General features: G+C 36.6%; 1 protein-coding gene and 1 long non-coding RNA gene across 2 annotated transcripts in view; both read right to left on the bottom strand.

Moving 5' to 3' along the window:
* Window positions 1-20,891, bottom strand: part of ipo11 (importin 11) — a 212,020-nt gene that overhangs the window by 169,526 nt on the left and 21,603 nt on the right. Inside the window, exons 6-8 of the mRNA XM_055167292.2 lie at window positions 6,207-6,339; window positions 4,941-4,999; window positions 1,410-1,458 (exon numbers count right to left, since the gene is read on the bottom strand). Of these exons, the coding sequence (XP_055023267.2) occupies window positions 1,410-1,458; window positions 4,941-4,999; window positions 6,207-6,339 (241 nt within the window). The remainder of the gene's footprint in view (window positions 1-1,409; window positions 1,459-4,940; window positions 5,000-6,206; window positions 6,340-20,891) is intronic.
* LOC141363946 (uncharacterized) lies at window positions 12,922-14,530 on the bottom strand. The gene is made up of 2 exons (XR_012369658.1): window positions 14,256-14,530; window positions 12,922-13,792 (listed from the first exon to the last, which is right to left on the bottom strand). It is a non-coding gene; the product is annotated as an uncharacterized lncRNA (long non-coding RNA).

The following is a 20,891-nucleotide window of genomic DNA, read 5'->3' as shown; positions in this document are numbered from 1 at the left end:
TTTTTGGATAACTATGCAGATGAACAAACTCATGCTATGCGTAAATGTTTTACCAAATTCATTAGATTTCCCAAACTCCGCCCCTTATCCACCATTGGCTGTTAAGCCGGTACTCTCAAAATACACAAAGAGTACAATATTGAGTTCATTGTGTTTACCTGTTCTTTTTGGTCATCGGTCATGACTAATGGCTGTTTTAAACTAATGGCCGAAAGTGTAAACAACTGCTTTTATTGGGCGATATACACTCACCTAAAGGATTATTAGGAACACCTGTTCAATTTCTCATTAATGGTCCTGGTCAAGACAATCTCCTGAACTCCAAACTAAATGTCAGAATGGGAAAGAAAGGTGATTTAAGCAATTTTGAGCGTGACATGGTTGTTGGTGCCAGACGGGCCAGTATGAGTATTTCACAATCTGCTCAGTTACTGGGATTTTCACGCACAACCATTTCTAGGGTTTACAAAGAATGGTGTGAAAAGGGAAAAACGTCCAGTATGCGGCAGTCCTGTGGGCGAAAATGCCTTGTTAAAACTAGAGGTCAGAGGAGAATGGACTGACTGATTCAAGCTGATAGAAGAGCAACTTTGACTGAAATAACACCCGTCACAACCGAGGTATGCAGCAAAGCATTTGTGACGCCACAACACGCACAACCTTGAGGCGGATGGGCTACAACAGCAGAAGACCCCACCGGAAATAGGAAAAAGAGGCTACAATTTGCACGAGCTCACCAAAATTGGAGTCAGAATTTGGTGTAAAGAGAATGAGAACATGGATCCATCACGCCCTGTTACCACTGTGCAGGCTGGTGGTGTGGAGGATGTTTTCTTGGCACACTTCAGGCCCCTTAGTGCCAATTGGGCATCGTTTTAATGCCACGGCCTACCTGAGCATTGTTTCTGACCTTCTCCATCCCTTTATGACCACCATGTACCGATCCTCTGATGGCTACTTCCAGCAGGATAATGCACCATGTCACAAAGCTCGAATCATTTCAAATTGGTTTCTTGAACATGACAATGAGTTCCCTGTACTAAAATGGCCCCCACAGTCACCAGATCTCAACCCAATAGTGCATCTTTGAGATGTGGTGGAACGGGAGCTTCGTGCCCTGGATGTGCATCCCACAAATCTCCAACTACAAGATGCTATCTTATCAAAATGGCCCAACATTTCTAAAGAATGATTTCAGCACCTTGTTGAATCAATGTCACATAGAATAAAGGCAGTTCTGAAGGGGGTCAAACACAGTATTAGTATGGTGTTCCTAACAATCCTTTATGTAAGTGTATCAGTCCATCTCTAAATAAAAACATCTAAAAAATGATTACATGGAAACTTTAAAAACAATTTTTAGGCAACAGTGTAAATTATAAGACTTAGAAAAGGCATGTAATACTTACAGCATTCTAAAAACTGCTTTAGTCTCTCAAACACGGCATTGAGGAAGCCCTAGGGAAACAGACAGGGATTGTAAATGAAATACTGGTATCAGGTGTGGTTAGTGACTTTGAGATCGTAAGCGCAGACAATATCTAGGTTTTTAAGGTCAGGTTGAAGACAGGTTTGGCAGAAAGCCTCAGGCAATTGTAACTCAGGTCGTGGAGGGACAGGCTGTTTACATGCCGTGCTGAGAGCGAGAGAGATTTAAAGAGTATCTGCCATGCCAAGATACAATCCTTGAATGGCCATTAATTATATGGAAACCACTTGATCAATGTGGGGCAGAAATAACACTGCTAGCAGAAAAATTCTGGATCCAAAAACAGTAAATTATTGTTGCACTTTAACTTTACCTTCTATAATTAACAGGAAGTCTATAAGTAACAGAACAATGAACTGCAGTTTAAGTGCATACGTGAATGGAAAGAGATGATACGAGTAGAAATATATACATAAATTAATATGGAGTTACTTTTCTCAAAGAAATATAAAAGCTTAATTTTGGATGATTTTCCTGGATCCTCTTTCTCCATATAATAAAAAACAAAATGAGAAAATGACAATGATACTAGACACTTTATTAAAATGGTTAAACTTGAGTTATCATATTACATGACATGATAACTTCATCCATGATAATTCCATGATACCTTTTTAGTCATTTTAAATCTTCGCAGTCCCAAGTCCTATTACTTGTTATTACATACAAACATGGCCAGGATATTATCTTCTGTAAAACACGGTTTCGAAATGCTTCATAGCATAATCTAAGGCTGGGTATTGGCAAGGGCCTCCCGATACGATACGTATCACGATACATGGTTCATGGTACGATACGTGTCAAGGTACAATGCAATTCGTTGCATGTTGTGATACATTGCGATACTTTTTCCTTTTTTTTAATCAAAAATGTAAAAAATAGAGCTGAACACCTGCAGCTTTCAAAGAGGCCGTATATGGCAGACAACTGGACGGTGACAACTACAGCAGCGGCCGAGGAGGTCATTTGACGCACACAGAGGGATTTGATGTTTTTTGTTTAAATATCGATAGTAGAGATCGAAATATCGATACACTATCGATACAGCTAACTATCACGACAGTTAACTTTATCGATATTTTTGCACAGCCCTAGCATAGTCCCATGAATTAGACACAACATGAAGGTTAGTAAACAATGACAATGTAAATTTTTAGGTGAACGGTCCCTATAAGCGAAAAAAAAAATTTTCATGTATTTTTATTTGAAGAAAAATAAGAATCAAATGTGCTGTGAGAAAAGCAAGAGAGGCATCAACCAAAGGCTTTTAACTCTTTCCCTGCCATTGATGGGTTAACTCGTCAATAAGGAGAAAACGCTTCCCTGCCAAAATGACGAGAGGTTTTTCCGGCAATCCGCATTTCTGCTATTATCCACCAGGTGACGCTCTTACCCTACTTACAAAACCCGGAAGTATCCCCTTAGGGCAAACAGTATACTCTGTGAATGTTTTGATCATCGCTCTGAATCTGATCTTCATCAAATGTCCTTCACAAAAACGCAATTATCTTAGATTTTTGCTCAAAATTTTGTATTTTTGAAGGTGATAAAGGATAGGACAAATAAAGGTAGGATGAAACTTTTTTTATTTGTTTGACAGCAGAGTTTCTGTTCTTTCATTTGATATATATTGTTTTTATATTTAAAGAAGAACATTTTCTGAAAGGCATTAAACTTTTGTGAAAATCATAAATAATGCTGGGGCTGGCTGGCAAGATGTTATGCGCTTAATATGGACGATGTATAGATGAACTGAGGATGAGGAGGATTGAGGAGAGGAAGGTGGATATATGATGGTGACTGACTGGCTTGATCTAAAGGCTATTTTAATAACTGTAATACTCCAGAGTAACATCAAACACGCAGTACACATTTGAGGAAAATTGTAGCTTTGGATGTTGAAGGAGAGCCAAAGGCAATTTCTGCTTCAGTTTGCCTCCTGAATGGATCAATAAAGGTGCTATCGTCATCTTCCTCAACATGGCTAATAAGATTAAATTCTTTCGAAAAGTCAGTTGTATAGGCTCCAAAAATATACTGAATCCAAACCCTCAAACAAATGGACTGTCAGATAAACCGGTGAATATATTCAAGCATGCATAAAACGGGAACAAAAACAAGGACTGAAAACTATTGTCTTTCTTTACATTCTACTCGGAAATCTGATTTGGTTGCTGTATCAGTGATGTAAGTGTCAACAGGATGGTGGGATACTTTCTCAAAACAACAATTGTTTATTATTAGGGGTGCACAGATATATCGACCGATGATGCTTACTATGCTATGGTCATCCTGCTACTTTTCGTCTATTGTTTTTTGAATACTATAAATTCGGACATACTCACCTCACCTACGGCTCTTCCCCTACTACTATATAATATGGAAGTAGGTTTAGAGTACACAATTTGTCCAAAACCACACTAATTTACTAATGACCAAACTGTTATATCCAAATGTACTTAAAAATGAGCAAATAAACACATTTCGACACAGCTGCAGAGATTATTACGCACATGCTGTACCCTAAATGACTGAACATTTTAGGAATTCCAAACAAATTGCATGACCACTAAATGCAATGCTACAAAGTTTGTCTTTGTCTTTCATTGTTTTCTGCCAAGCTCAGTTTTTCCCCATGACTCATTAGGGTTTACAGAGGATTACATCAATGTAATGTGAAAATCATCTCTGATAAGAGCACCATATGCGCTTCCTGCAGAGTTTGGTTGCCCCGTTCTGTGCCAGCAAACTCTCCTCACATCACAGAGCTGGCAAAACCATTTAGCCTGTCTAAATGCAGTAAACAGACCACAAATATTTCTTCAAGGTCAAAGTAAAGTCAAAAGTTTTCCACTGCATAACTACATCAGGACATATGTAATACATTAAATATTTATATTGTTTTTCCTCATCCCATAATTCCCGGTTTAATTTCAACAGCCTTTCATTTATTCATGATCATATTTATTCTGCCACAATTCTGCAATTATAAACCTCAGGTTCATTTTTCTCATAACCAACAACTAAATTTTAAGTTTTATGATGTTATTTTTTTTTTTTTATATGTTTTTTCTAAATGCATTTTATTGGATATGAATAGAGCTTTGTAAATAAAGTGAACACGAGCAAATATCAGACCTGACTCTGAGATCATAAATAAGCAATAAGTAAATATTAAAATGCAAGGGTATCCTTTTTCATCCTGTTGCAAGATTAAGCAATAACTGACGATGGAAAGGAAAAAAATAAAAAATGAAGGAGACAGCAACATATGTTTGTTTTACTTAAATAAATTCCACTATTTTAAGCATTCCTTTTGTCATTTCATGATTTTTTTAATAAAAAACATGAAATATAAATATTAAATTCAAACACTTGAATATTCATTACTGCTCTCTGTGCTATTAACTTTAAATAACAGATATACTTTTTTTTTGTTTTAAACACTCACCATGACTTCCATGTTGTTATTTGGTTCAATAAAGCCATGCACGGTCAACTTCCGAAGAACTGCAACAAAGAGAATAAATCATTACAAATCATTAGATTTTTCATTTCTTATGCTCAAATATCACAAGTAAAGCTAAAATAAAAATAAAGCGATATACAGTATTGCTGAAAATTCCAAACGTAATCATCTTTGTAGCCTCTACTTGGTCTGTTAAAATAAGACAAATCTGACTAGAAATGTATTAGGAAATCGCAATAATTTTCCATCAGTTTTAGTACACGATGTAACTACAGAAGAGTCAAGTTTAAAATAGGTATAATAATGGTAAAATAGCGAAACTCTTTGGTTATTTTTAGCACAATGCTAATGATCTAATCAGGTTCAATGGATTATGCTAAACTATGCTAAAAGTGCTAGCGCCAGACCCGGAGATCAGCTGAATGGATTCCAAAATGGTAAAAATCGAATGTTTAACTCTAGGGGAGCTGGAAAACTAGCATATTTTTTATTTTTCTTGGTCAAAAATGACAATCGTTTCGCTAGATAAGACCCTTATGCCTCTTTTGGGATCATTTAGAGTCCTTTGATACTCCGTTGAAAAAAACTGTTACATGTTGAGTTAAATGTTAAGTGTTGGTGTCCATTAAAGTCCATTAAAGTGAGAAAATTCTGGGATGTTTTCCTCAGGGAACGTAGTTTCTTCTGGACTGAACGGGGAGGGACATCGGCGTTTTGGATGACATGGTGGTGAGTGAATTGTCTGGATTTTTCTTTTAAGAAAATGGACTATTCCTTTAAGGTGCGTGACTAAAACACACTCGCACTTCAGTTAGTGTGGTATAGATGCGATTAAAGCGATTAAAAACGGGGTACATTACCTCCTTTAATACAATTATACTTACTGCGATTATGAGCTTAATTGCATTATTTTTAAAGAAGTATTGTGTTAACATGAGGTAAAGTATAAACGCAATATTGCAAAAATCCCATTATAATCGCATTATGAGGGTGCATGTAAACATAGTCATTGTTTGGTACAAAAAACAGGAATTTTAAAATGTAAACGTGGCCTGTGTTTTATTCTAGTTGGTAAGAGCATTGTGCATGAAACATACTTCTTTAAAGTGACAGTCCCAAGTGTAAACCGCAATACCTCCAGTGCCTTTGCTTTGAGCTGCATAAGTGGGTAATATGTAGGCGTATAAAGGGACATTTCATAATAGCAATGAGTAAGTGTTTCAGCACTGTCCGTGTGAACGCATGTACCTTTCAGAGAGAGAAGAGTACGCTCCAGGGAGCTGAGAGCAGTCTGTTGGTCTCCAGCATAGATCTGCTGAAGGAATGTGTCTGTATGATGGTTCCATAGAGAGCAGGCAAAGCTATAGATGCTTGATGCCAACTAGAAAAACAAAACAAGAAGAGAGGGTTTACTATGCACCAAGGTTTATAATGAGTACACATGAGGGTACAGACATAATATCTGGTCCCTAGAGTTCATTTTTAAGGTCATTTTTTTGTTACGATATAAAAGTCTCACAATAGGTAGTTTTATTGCTAACATTAAAGTACACAAAACGCTGAATTGTTAATCGATGTAGTAATAAATGGGTAAGTACAGTATTTGCAGAGGCTAAACCCATATACTACATTATGGGACATCAATTTAGATGTACAGTAGAATAGCAAATATCTTAAATGCTTTTTTGTCATTTACAATGAAATATTTCTCTCAGGACCCAAATCATTTTTGTCTCTGATTAGAGCAATTCTGTAACCTAGATATACCGTAATTATAATTATGCAGCATCAGCTCTTTTAAAGGGTCTTGATGTGCTTTTGCCAGCTGAAGGCAATGAACTGATATTGCTTTTAAGAAATCAAGTGGGCCTGCTGCAGTCTTTAATTTATCTAATTAAATCAATTTATCAAATTAAATAAATTTGGTGTTTCGTTTTCATCGATATACATTAAAAATCCACTTAATAACAGCAAGGACAGAGATATATTGATTTTTCTACAGCTATGAGTGCTACAAAGAAATGTTTGGGTACTGTTGAGTGAACGTTGGCACAGATAAAATTACCGCTGCCAATCTTTATTGAAATCAGGCATCACTGCATCATCAAACAAAGATAAATCATCTTTATGAGAAAAAGAAACAAACATGATCTCAGACAGACAAAAAGCCACTTGAACCATCAAACAAATGATCCTTACAGTAATAAAGAAAACTCTTTCACATGGTTTTAGCTTAGCTACATCTAAAGTGTAAATTACATCACATTAATCACACTTTAAATCACCCAGCCGATGCAGAAAAACCCTTTTTGTCATAGCGTGAGGATGGTGAAAAGTCGGCAATGTTATTCCATGGTTCATTTAAAGACAGCAGAGAGGAAGCACATATATCACTCAAAACTACAGTACGTGATATTTTCCTTAAGAAAAGCTGTTTGATATGCAAATACATTATGTGACAAAAGTTGGATCGATTTTGTACGATTTGCATTGCAGATGATGAGAATTTAATAATCTTAATTGCGCATACGAGTTGCATAATCAGTGATATAACACAATGATAAATAGCATTTTTAAAGGTGTAGTGTGTAACTTTTAGGAGGATCCCTTGACAGAAATGCAATATAATCTACATAACTATATTATCAGTGGTGAAGAAAGACATTAAATAATGAACTGCATTGATTTTATTATCTTAGTATGAGCCGTTTGTATCTCCATACAGCGCGGGTCCCCTTACATGGAAGTCGCCATTTTGTGCCGTTGTGTTTCTACAGAAGCCCTAAACAGACAAACTGCTCTACAGACCGTGTTTCGTCACTACTGTATTTTGTCTTAGACAACAACATGTTTGTCCTTTTACGGCTACCATATTTTCTCTATGCATTTCGGTGAACGGTGGATGGAGCCATTGGTTGCAATTCACAATCTCACAGCTAGATGCTGCTAAAATCTACACACTGCACCTTTAAAGGACAAGTTCGGTATTTTACACTTAAAGCCCTGTTTTCAGATTGTTTATGATGAAATAGAACGGTTTTGACTGAAATTTCGACATATGATGCTGGAATTTTCGGGTGTTTTTTGTATCACCTCCCACCTCTATAATGGGTGTATAGGTGCACAGGAACAATCCTTCCTAAAATGCATTAAACTTTCATTTACAAAGATGTGAAACTCACCGAGTGGTCAGGGGTGTTCACTGATATGCTCACACAAAAATCGCTGCAAAATACGCATTCCAACAGGTTTTATTGTAGTTTTTGTCCAACTCCATTAACTTGTATTAGATGTGCTGTAAGGTACGGTATTACACCACCGCCAGAAACAGAAATGGAGTTGTTTGTATTCTTACAATTGGAAAAGGTGGATTATTGCCACCAACTGGGCTGGAGTGTCTATTATTCAAGCTCTCAGAGGAAGAATATACGGGTGTGAGGCGTTTGGAAAAATAGGTCCACAAGTTTACAACGAATGCTAAAACACCTGTTGGAAAGGGTCTTTTGTGGCGATTTTTGTGTGAACATATCAGTGAACACCCCTGACCACTCGGTGAGTTTCACGTCCCTGCAAATGAAAGCCCAATGCATCCTAGGAAGGACTGTTCCAGTGCACCCACGCAGCCATTGTAGAGGCGGGAGGCGACACAACAAACACCCGAAAATTCTCGGGGCAGCCGCATACGTTCAAATTTCAGTCAAAACCGTTCTATTTCATCATAAACAATCTTAAAACAGGGCTTTAAGTGTAAAATACCGAACTTGTCCTTTAATGGGAAGAAGAAACAATGCTTACTACTTGACAGCAATACAATTTAGTTGATGTAAGTGTTATATGGGAAATAAGTCAGTATTCATTATGCAGAAATTAAATTAGAATAAAATGATAATGATATCGCTTTCCTTCTATTATGTAGTTTCTCGCAGTAAGGTTGAAAAGTAATTTGCAGTCTATACACAGTGTAATACAGCTGCACATCTACACTGGCTGGGGCTTGGCCTTCTTGTCACTAGTGCATACGTGTCTGAACCCCAATGAGAAAAATCTATAGTAACATACTGAAATAACATTTTCATTTCAAGTAGCAATTAAATGTATTTATTAAAGTAACCCATTCTTTGAAAACACAGCTAAAGTAAGTTTATGTGATTTACTCTTATCGGCAATAAAACCATCCTACATAATGTAAAGAACATACTGTGAAAATATAACCTTAATATCTTTAATATTGACTTAATGAAACTTTAATGCTCCTAATCTCAAAGTTAGATTCTGAGATTTCAAAGAGCAAAGTTGTGTGTTTGATCTCAGGATAAAAGCAGCTGCCAAATGCATAAACGTAAATGTATTTTTTAAATCAATATTTAGTTGTATCCATTTTTATTGTATTTGGGCTGGGTATTGATTCAGATCTTCCAGATCGATTCTATTTCGATTCGAAAGCTATCAAGTCGATTCAATTTCGATTCTCGGTTCAATTCCGATTCTCGGGCCGATTTTTATACTCGATTTTTGATTCAACTCAATGAATACAGATTTAATACAAATACTACATTTATAAAAAAAGAACAGTGAACATACATTTACAAGTGGGTAATTAATAAAACGAAATTAATAGCCACAAACCTGTATATTAAACTCTTTTTTTGTACACTTGGGTACATTAAAACAGAACCCATCTCTAATTTTCAAATGCATACAATTATGTTGAATACAATACAATTTTGATGCAAGATGAAAAATGTATGCTAAAAAAAGTCAGACCAGTCGCATTCCTTGATCAAACAGGATCAGGTTATTTCATAAAAGAATTTTGAGAATCTATTTTGAATCGACCACGTAAAAAAAAACATTAATCAAAAAATCTATTTTTTCCCAGCCCTATATTTGATAACTCTTAAAAAAATCAATCACATTTGTAACCAGTGTTTTTAAGAAAGGAGTTGAGGAGAGAGCAAAGAAAACATTTTTTATCTGTGCTTGGGTCTCCAAAAGCTCTTTTACAATAACATATATGAATTGACCACTTATCCATTTGTAAAGCTGCACTTACACTTGACAGGCATCTTTATGTGGGTTGTTGGGTCAAAACTGGCTACTAAAAAAAGTGAAATCCTATTACAGATGGTAAAATGACAAGATCAAGGGGTAAAGGGGATGTATCAAGTGGAAAGTCCATTTTTAAAATAACCCCCTGCCAAACTAAAATCCCAATGAAAAGGAAAAACACTATAATGACAGTAATGCCAGAAAATCGATTCTCACCAATGCTCTGAAAATGAGCAATGCAATCTTCAACTTCAATGTCTCAATGAGAATACTGTCTGACTGAACATACATCTGTGTTTTCTGAAGGTCCCTCATGAACACATTCATGAACACGTCAAACAGACCATCGTCTCTTGAGACTAACTCCAGGTAATTTAAAGATGCCAATACATGTTACACAATGCAGGCTGGTGACTGGGGAAATATATATCAAGATAGAGTGTCAAAATACAATTTTTCCATGTTCAAGCTCCTTTCACCTAGGCCAATTTAATGTGCAACTGTAAGTAAGCCATTTGAAGATTGACTTTTCTGAAAAATGTAAACAATGTGGCTCTGAGGTGCTTTCAATTTTGTGCGAATATCTGGTATGGACGCAAACCCCCCTAAGTGTTTTTTGGGGAAATTAGCATTTTTTATCAGGTTCTTGTGTTTAGGTTCAATAATTTCACTTTAAATTGCAATGAAAAGGTTTTTAGTCATCAATTGAATCACTTTAGTCATTTCATTGGTCTTTAGCTGCAAAACCCTCTAAGTGCATGCAAGCTTTTTTTGACAAAAACCTCCACTTCTAAATAAAAAAACACTTCTTTGGACAAGACATGGTAAACTGTAGCAAAAAACACAGCAAACTGCCACTAGAAACATTGTAAATTATGAATTTAAAGGCGGGGTACGTGATTTTTGAAAAACACTTTGGAAAAGGGAGTCTGGCCGACTACCAAAACACAATTGTAGCCAATCAGCAGTAAGGGGCTTGTCTATGTGTGGGACGGGTCTATCAAAAAAAGGTCCAGATTCTATTTGGGTAGGGGCGTGTTTGTTTAGGTGATTTCAAATGTAAACATTGGCTTTCAGAGATCATGCACCCTGTTTTAGAGGGTAAAAATTAAGAACCTAAACCATACATTAGGGGGCGCTGTAATGTTTGTGGCTGCCACATTCCTGCAATTACAAAGGCAACAACTCAAAGGGACCCAAAATTGAAAGTGATCCACGGTTGTTTCACATTTGTCTTTCCTGTAAAATCAACTTGACGTTTAGCAGCTTTTGCATCTGAGCACTTCATCTGTTTGTCATAACAATGGAAGATGATGGGAGTATTTGGCAAACCACTCTGAAAGTTCATTATTCGTGAAATTAATTTGGTATCACTATAAATTACACAACTGGACTTTTCAGTTCGGGCGGCCCGCCTAAGCTGGGAAACCCTACTGCCTTAACTAGGTTGTTAAAAAAAGTAGTTACACTCCTTTAAGATAATGTAATTAATAGTGGGAAATAATCAGTTTTTACAATCTTCGCGCTATCTATCATCGTTCGCCAGATGTTCTACAACATCTGATTCAGTTTGTGTTTACTAACCCTTTAGTTTCACTTCATCACGCAGCTATTCCCGTTAGAGGTAAAAAAAAATGTATTCATTAATAATCTAGTATGTGTTCATTTTCTGTCATTGTTTCTTCAAAATTAAGTTTTATTCGAGTGTTTAAAATAAAAATATTGTAATTTTCATCATAACGTGTACGCCCTGCCCCTTTGATTGCCACACCCCCGTCCCCCGCAACCTGTGTTGCATTACTGTAAATACTGCACGCTCTACATTTTAACAAACAAGATCTTAAAATAGCAGAAATAGTATGTGTGTATAGTAGGGATGCACGATATATCGGCCGACATATTGTTATCGGCCGATAACTGTTTATTTTTAATATTATCGTTATCGGTCTGAAAACAAAATTAGGCCGATAAATGAAAACCAATAAATGATGGATTATTTTGGTTTGTTGAAACACTTCACTTGCTCATTGCTGGCCATGTGGAGTTTTGATTGGTGCTTTCTGTGACATAGCACGAAGATAACACGTGTTGCGGGCTTAAGAAGAGTATGCTAGTCTAGCGCAAAGACATGTCCGCGGTCTGCGAGTTTTTCATTGTGAATATAACATGAATATTTATCGGCCTATAGATATCGGTTATCGGTCCCCAAATTTAAAGAGTTATCGGTATCGCCCAAAATGTCCATATCGGTGCATCCCTAGTGTATTCACCTTATTCCGCCACGCCCCTTTTTAATTCTTCGCTCTTCCGCATTTTGTCAACCGACTTCCGCTGCTAATATGGCACAGTGCATTCGGTGGTTAGTTTGGGGGTTAGAAGATTGTTTGTAGTTCACTATAACTTTAGCCAAATGACAAATATCGCTACTGCTGTTAATGTTTTAAATTAGGAGCACGGAGAAAACTTCATAAGACGCTCGGATAGTCTTATATCGTCCCATCAATCGTCTCGTGGTTAGACGATATGAAGCGGCCGCGGCAAGTAACCTATAGGACATATTACCTCGTCCTGTCAGGAGTTGATGGATCAGCATTGGAAATTATTAAAGTACTTATGCCTACCAATATTTACACAGTGATTTCGTCTTTTTTAAAGCAAATGTGCACCTTAGCCAGTCCAATAACTATTTCGTTTTTATGTGGTACCATGATAGAATTCATTTGCAAACTTGCCAACACTTATTCCTTCAAATCAGGAGACTTAAATCCTTTTAAGTGAAATCTACAAAGCTCACATATGGTTTAAGAAATTCCTTACACATAATATCTGATCACACTGTAAAGGTTTATATAACTGCATGGCAGGTTACATCTGATCACATAGTAAATGTTTAATTTAACTGCACAACATCTGATCATATTGTAAATGTTTAATATAAATGCACAACATCTGATCACATTGTAAAGGTTTAATATAAATGCACAACATCTGATCACACTGTGAATGTTTAATATAACTGCACAACATCTGATCACATTGTAAAGGTTTAATATAAATGCACAACATCTGATCACACTGTAAATGTTTAATATAAATGCACAACATCTGACCACACTGTAAATGTTTAATATCACTGCATCACATATGAAGGTTTAATGTAACTTTACAACAGGTAAAGCAAGACCACCCTGCAATAAATTAAGACACAGCTTTATCGGAGTCATCAGGAGCTGATCCCAAGTGTTTATCTGGAAGCTGTTGGTGTATGTACTGGTAAAGTGCTTGGCGACTGTGTAATGGATGCAATATCAACCCTGTGTAAAGCTGACACAAAGATGGTTGTTTCTCAGCAGAGATATGTACATTTGTGCCAGCTCAACACATTGAAGCAGTTTCTCGGACAGGGTTTACAGGACTAGGATTTAATTATATTAGGACATTTTAGTTTTTACAAACAAACCCTACAAAAAAACAAGACTGGTGCGCATCTTGTGACAAAACAATGGCACTCTTATATGTTGAGGTATGTCAGTAAAAGGTGTTTTTAAATTATTGTAGCTCAAATATGCATTTTAGCCTGGGACCAGCATAAGCCCTGTCAGGGAAACTGCACCATTGTTTTCCCATATCAGATGTAGGTTGCTTCAGGTTGAGTTGTGATTTTAAAGTGTAGTTGTGGTCAGAGACGGATGGATCCTCCCATTGTGTTTCTGCATCACAGTTTAGGAACATGTTGATTGTATCATCCTCACAGTTGTCCACTGCATCACTACACATCAATGCATCTGTGAAAATAATATAACCATAAACATTTTTATGTTAGTATTTAAAATAAACTTGCATCATGAGAATTAATATATAAATGGCACCCATACTTAAACAGAACAGAGTGTAAGAGAGAGATGCATTAAATAGAGACAGTAACATTATACACACAACCTTTAACTTCAGTGTTAAATAATACGTTGTTTAATAGGTCATTATCAATATCTGAATGAGAAATGAACTGACATTCTAGCATCTGAAATCTCAGTAACTTGTAGGAATCACGTGGGCTACTGTAAGAATGCAATGTACTGTAATATCTCGTTGTACTATCGTAAATATAAAAATATAGGTGGACAATTAAAACCATTCAAATAGTTGCATTTTATAAACTAACGTTACTGATCTTAAGTGTATTTGTAGAACGGACTTCACAAATCTAACTTTAGGCGAACGAGCACAAAGTTAGCTAAGATAGCTTACCTGAAACTGGCCACCTTTTCAACACCCGGCGTGGTTTAAAGTTTCCGGAACATCGTAGTCGAACCATTACTTGGGATAAGGGTGTTCCTCAGTTTGCTTAAAATTGGTAAGAAAGAAACATAAAGGCGCTCGAGTGAGCTTTTTAAGCTTAACGCGTCGCCTTCAGTCACTGCCTCAGCTGCTCATCGTCTATGCGGCCGGAAGAACGTTGACAAAATGAGCGAAATGGCGCCGCCCTTGTTGTCGTGAAAAATAAGGTGAATAGAATATAGATATATTAGTTTACATGTGAGATACATGCATGTATAATATAAAATACACACACACATCTCACATTCAATACATGTCAATTTTTCTGTATGCATACGTTCTAAACACACATTTTACCAAAGCAATACAAAAAACAAAATTAACAGATTGAAATAATATTTGTTTCTCTTTCCTATGTCAAAACAAATTTCTCATCCTTATATTAATCTGCTATCTGTGACTGTGTCACTTCAACACATGATGTTTCACGGTACTGTTTTTACAGTATAGTGCCCTCCTTGAACACGCTCGGGTCTTGCACATGTAACACATCATTTACACCACAGCAATAGCCATTGTGTTGCAGAAGGTGCAATCACACACCCGACCTGTCGCTACAAGCATCTAGTGAACAGATGGCTGACCAATGCCAGTAATACAATAATGTCCACAATCTATTACAAATTAATCTAGGGAGTTAAAGGAAACAACAATACCAATTAGATTTTTTTCTTACTACCTCGATGACCACTACATTTACTACATCAATGTTTCAACGGACCTTCAGTCCTTACCTTCATGCAAAAATAAAAACAACATACAAAGCAGGGGTGTAAATCGCACAATTCAATACGCTGCGATCAAATTTTCTTTTGCTGATACATCAAACACTTTTTCGATGCGATTCCGATTGGATCCGATTAATTTATTTTAAAAAATTATTACGTGCCTAGTTTAAGCATTTTTACAAATGCAACCAAAATATATAACATGAACATTTAATTAAACTCTGAAAATGGCACAATCTTTTCCCAATTGAAACATTTAAAACAACAAACAAAGAAAAACACACCATTTTACAGGTATTATTTAAACTATTATAGCAACATTACACGCTAACTAGGGTTTAAAAAATGGGATCAGAAAGAATGTGACATTTAAATATATATAAATTACACATAAATATACAAATGTATATACTAGGGCTGTCAAAATAAACGCGTTAATAACGCGTTAACGCAAATTCAATTTAACGGCACTAATTTTATTAACGCGCGATTAACCAACACGCAATTTCTGTTTGACCCACAGCTGGATGAATTGAGATGCAGCAAGTGACTCGCGCTGTCTAGATGAGTCGAAGCTTTTCATAAAAATAAGAACATTAAGCTCTCGTCTAGCGAATCCAATGCCCCAAATGGTCACCAAACATCCAAAATGCACGTTTTCTGCACGTGCAGTTTTCTTTCTCTACACGTTTTCTGTGAGGTGTACCGTCCCAAATCCATATAAAGCAAAGATGCGTCTTCTTTCACTTTTTAGTTTCGTTTTAAAAAGCATTCAGAAATTATAGAAAATAGACCGCAGGACTTTCTTGATGTTAAAATAATTATTAAGAGAGATAAAGTTCGGGATCGGATTTATGTTAAAAGAGTTATTAAGAGTGACAAGGCTCAAAAGCGATGTCTGACGCAGACGTCTTAAGCGCATGCACACAAACGCGCGAGTGCGTGACCCTGATATATATAGACATCTCACGCAAAATTACTGGTTAAAAATATCTGTTTTGACAAGAATTCACGCAGGTATGACCTATAATCTGTTATATCTGAAGTAAATGTTTGGTTAACTGTTAAGGAAAAGTATCTGTTGTGTCATTATATTAAACCCTTGCATTATCCTACAGTATCTTAAAGTGGTCTGTCTCAATGTCAAAATTAAACAATAAAAGAAAGACATATATGTATATTGATATTGTTTTTGCTCTGCATTAACAGGTATAGTTCTGTCATGCTTTGTCAGATTCCAACAATTGTTCCAATTAGTGTTGGGCGATATGCCCTATTTTCAGATCGTCCTATCGTCAGCCTGTGAGATCGGCGATACACGATATTATCGGGGGGCGGGGCAGTAGTTTACTCATTTTTTTATTTGTAAATTTTTACTCATTATAACAAGTCACTTGATGGGTGGACAAAAAAAACAAGACCGTAACACAGTCATGACCGCAACCTTCTTAAAACTGATGCCATTAATGCGAGCGCATCATTAAAACCCTATCATGATTACTTAATAACTGTAAAAAACATGCATCTGCGCACGCACACACACGTGCGCGCACATACAAACTATTCAATGCATTTATTTAGTGCTGTTGCAGAAGACTACACGTGTCAAGCAGTGGTGCTCTGATGAGGTGCTTTTTTAAACGCATCGGTCCAGCGGAACACGATCATATTTTAAACACAATCATATATTAAACACGAGGGACGTGTTGCTACAACTCATTGAAATGCATATCATAAACAGGATTAATAACTAGTGATCTGACTTCGGACAGAGCGCAGCTCTCTGCACGTACGCGAGAGTGAGAGAGAGGCGCTAATATGCAGCGGGTCATATTTTAAACAAAAAGTAAAGTTTGCATCAGCTCGCATGAAACGCATTAAACTGAACAAATAAGGATTACTACTTTAGTTTATGTTTAGACTGCGGACAGACGCGAGAGCGCGTGCACGTGAAGACAGAGAGAAGCGCAGCTGCTCATGACGCGGTGCGCTGGATTTAGTGCTAGAAGGAGACCAAGACGCGCGCATTAAGTGCAGGTACGTGCAAGAAGGAATTCTCTCTTTACAAGCTCTCCGCGTAAAGTGAAGCCCACAAACCCTCATGTGAGGAAAAGCATGCATTGTGGGTGTTAATATAAAACTATGATGATAATAATAATAATAACCATTCGCCAACTATCGTCTTGACTATCGCCATGAAAGCCTGCCATTGGCGATATGTCTGAAGATCGTCGATACACGATACTATCGTCTATCGGCACAACCCTAGTTCCAATTGTTTTGAAGTTTTTTAATAGAGAATGTTAAAATATAAATGACACATTTTTGAAAATTTGCTCATCCCAACTCAATTTGCCAGCACAGGTCACAAATGATGCAGCAGCAAACAGAAATGGAGAAAAAACAAGGTCTTCTAAAGGCAAAAACATTTATAAAACTATGGCTGATGGTTCTGTTGAAAATGTAAACAGGCTGTTGTAGACATACATTTGCATATAGCATATATATTATCCAAATCCATGCTGATTAGAGCATTAAAAACTTAAAAAGTGTTACATTTAGGTCAATTTAGAACAGATAAAAATGTGCGATTAATTTGCGATTAATCGCGAGTTAACTCATGAAATCATGCGATTAATCCCGATTAAATATTTTAATATTTTAATCTATTGACAGCCCTAGTATATACACATGTAAACATTTCAAAATATATACATGCATGTGTGTGCATTTATCTATACAAGGTTATTATACACAGTTCACACACATATATGACGTAAACAAAACCTTTAATTCTGCTATAGATTAATCGCGATTAGGGATGCACGATATATCGCCCGACATATCGTTATCGGCCGATAACTGCTTATTTTTAATATTATTGGTTATCACGTGTTGCGGGCTTAAGAAGAGTATGCTAGTCTAGCGCAAAGACAAGATGTCCGCGGTCTGGGAGTTTTTCATTGTGAAAAAATATGAATATTTATCGGCCTATATATATATATCGGTTATCGGCCCCAAAATATAAAGAGTTATCGGTATCGGCCAAAATTTGCATATCGGTGCATCCCTAATCACGATTAATTGTTATGTATCCCTACTTCCTAAACATCCAAGAATAATGCCACTTTAGACAAATTTCTCCAAAATTAAGATCAAACTTTGGTCTGTACTGAAAATGTGGTCTACGCATCTGCAACAATAGATCGGAGTAGCTGTGTTTGAACACATTCGACCATGCGCATCTACAACACAAAAGCAAACTTGTCGAATGCGTTTTTGACTGCGTCTGAATGTGATCGAAAGTGGACAAGCTCAAAACATTTTACACCCCATTTACGGCATCTTAATATCAGGTGTAAACCGCCTCTATCAGCATTAATGCTGAAATGCCTATTAGCATTTGTAAAGCAAATGTTTTCACCGTCTGTCTGAAAATACCAGTTGGCAAATGATAGTCTTGGTGGAAATGGAAGAAACTATGAAGCACGTTTAAAACTAACCTGGCAGATATATAAAAAATATATTACCCAGGCTCAACCACACTGCCTAGCAACAAGTGAAATGATCAGTAATTACTAATCCTCATCATTCAGGCAAAAAGCCAGTATGACAAGTACAGCCGAAAAGCATCGGAGAGTGTAAACGTTCATATTAGCTTCATTAACAGAGACATATCACCCGCATAACAATGTCATTACTAAATTACCATGGAAACTGTGGGCTCTTGATACAACATATTATCTTCTTGATAAAATCATAATACCCCGTTTTCCAGAAAAATGCAGCATAAACAAATCCACATCATTAATGATCACTGTGTGAACAAAACATGGCGTGAACATTAACAGGATCAACATCTCATCTTGTCATGCAAAAGGTCACACAAAGCGCTCTGTATGAACCAAATATATACCTGCCTCCCTAAAGTAATATAAAGAAAGACCAAGTAAGACACCTGCTTAGTTCTTCTAATGTGAATTGTTTAAAGCACACTAATTTATAGACATCCTTATAGCTACTGCAATTTGAAGTTCATTGGGAGTTTAAAGCTAAGCTCTTGAAGGAAAATTGAACATTTCAGCCAGACTTGGAATTGACAATCAGTCAGCTGAGCAATGATCTTATTTTCCCGACAAATTTGTGTGGCAGCGCAAACGCTTGGCTGTGACACTTCTGAAATCCAACAGAAAAAATAATCGAAATTGAAGGCGAGCTGTAAAGAGGAGAAGAGATTCTGTGCCCATTGCCCTCTCCCAAAATTGAGGTCAGACAAAGTTCTATAAATTGTTTAGCTATAACACAGTGTACTGTATATGCACTCACGTCAAACCAACACATCCTGGTGCCATACAAATCTTGGGATTACATGGGCAGCACTACATACAGGTGAAATGGAGTCCAATGGGTTTTGTGACTGAATGACATAATCACTTACATCACAATTAGCAGAAAAACGAATGCAATCACATTGTGTTGTAGTGGAAATACAAATCTAACACAGTAAAGAACTGCCTAATCACATGTCCATCAATCAATACTTTAAAACAGTGTTTCTAAAACTTTTTCAGCCCAAGGACCACTTTATCTTCCAATTTTTTTCTGAGGACCACCTAACAGAATCCCACTCTAACATGCCCCCCAAAAAACAACAAAATAGGAAGGATAAGCTAAATTTAAGTTTAATATGCAACTGTTTCAAGTCAAAAACTAATTTTTTAAACACAAATGCAATGCTATGTTCCGAAATTATTCTATGAATTTTATTTAATTTGAAAAAGTAAATGTGAAATAAGTTACAGCTTAATATGAACAACAAACTGCACATATGAAAAAACCTGCAATTAAACATACAGGGAGTGCAGAATTATTAGGCAAGTTGTATTTTTGAGGATTACTTTTGTTATTGCACAACTACAGTGCTCTTGGTCAATTCAAAATGCCAACAAACCCCCAAACCTGAACATTTACGTAGTAAAAGTGAAATTTTGGCTTTCTTAAGAGAATATTTCTATGTACATCATTATTAGGCAACTATTAGTGTGCAGAATTATTAGGCAACTAAATGAAAAACAAATATTTTACCATCTCACTTGTTTTTTTTTCAACTGTTAAAGTAAGCATAATAAACAAACTCCACATCCACAAAAAATCAATAAAACAATAAAAAATAAAAAAAACATATAGACTCAGCGACCAATACAGCCACCCTTCTTTTCGATAACAGTCACAAGCCTTCCATTATCGGATTCAATCAGTTTCTTGATCTGGTCTGAACCAACATTTTGTGCAGACGCAACCACAGCCTCCCAGACACTGTTCAGAGAGGTGTACTGTTTACCTTCACTGTAAATGTCCTGCTTAAGAAGGGCTCAAAAGGTCTCAATAGGGTTTAAGTCAGGTGAAGAAGGGGCCATGTCATTAGTTTTTCACCTTTGGGGCCTTTGCTGGCCGGCCACTCAGTTGAGTGCTTTGGTGTATGTGCTGAAGCGTTGTCTTGCATAAAGAAGTCTTATTGGGAGATGCGGATTTTTTCCTGTGCCACTGCTTGAAGAAAGTGTCTTCTAAAAATTGGCAGTATGTCTGAGAGTTGTTTTTTATTTCCATTTTCAACCCAAAAAGGTCCAACAAGCTCATGTTTAATAAGACCTGTGCGTGCCTTCCTGCCTGTAATGTGGAGGACACTTTTTTCAAGCAGTGGTGCAGGAGGGGGTTTGCATCTTTCAAGGAGACTGATTATTTTGTAGGACAGCGCTCCATCACATACATCACAAGCACTCCACTGCATGGCCGGCCAGCAAAGGCCCCAGAGATGAAA

Source organism: Misgurnus anguillicaudatus, chromosome 5, assembly GCF_027580225.2.
Source record: "Misgurnus anguillicaudatus chromosome 5, ASM2758022v2, whole genome shotgun sequence".
In the NCBI taxonomy this organism is placed as follows: domain Eukaryota; kingdom Metazoa; phylum Chordata; class Actinopteri; order Cypriniformes; family Cobitidae; genus Misgurnus; species Misgurnus anguillicaudatus.
Note: the sequence above shows the minus strand (reverse complement) of the source record. Positions and strands in the feature narration are given on the sequence as shown.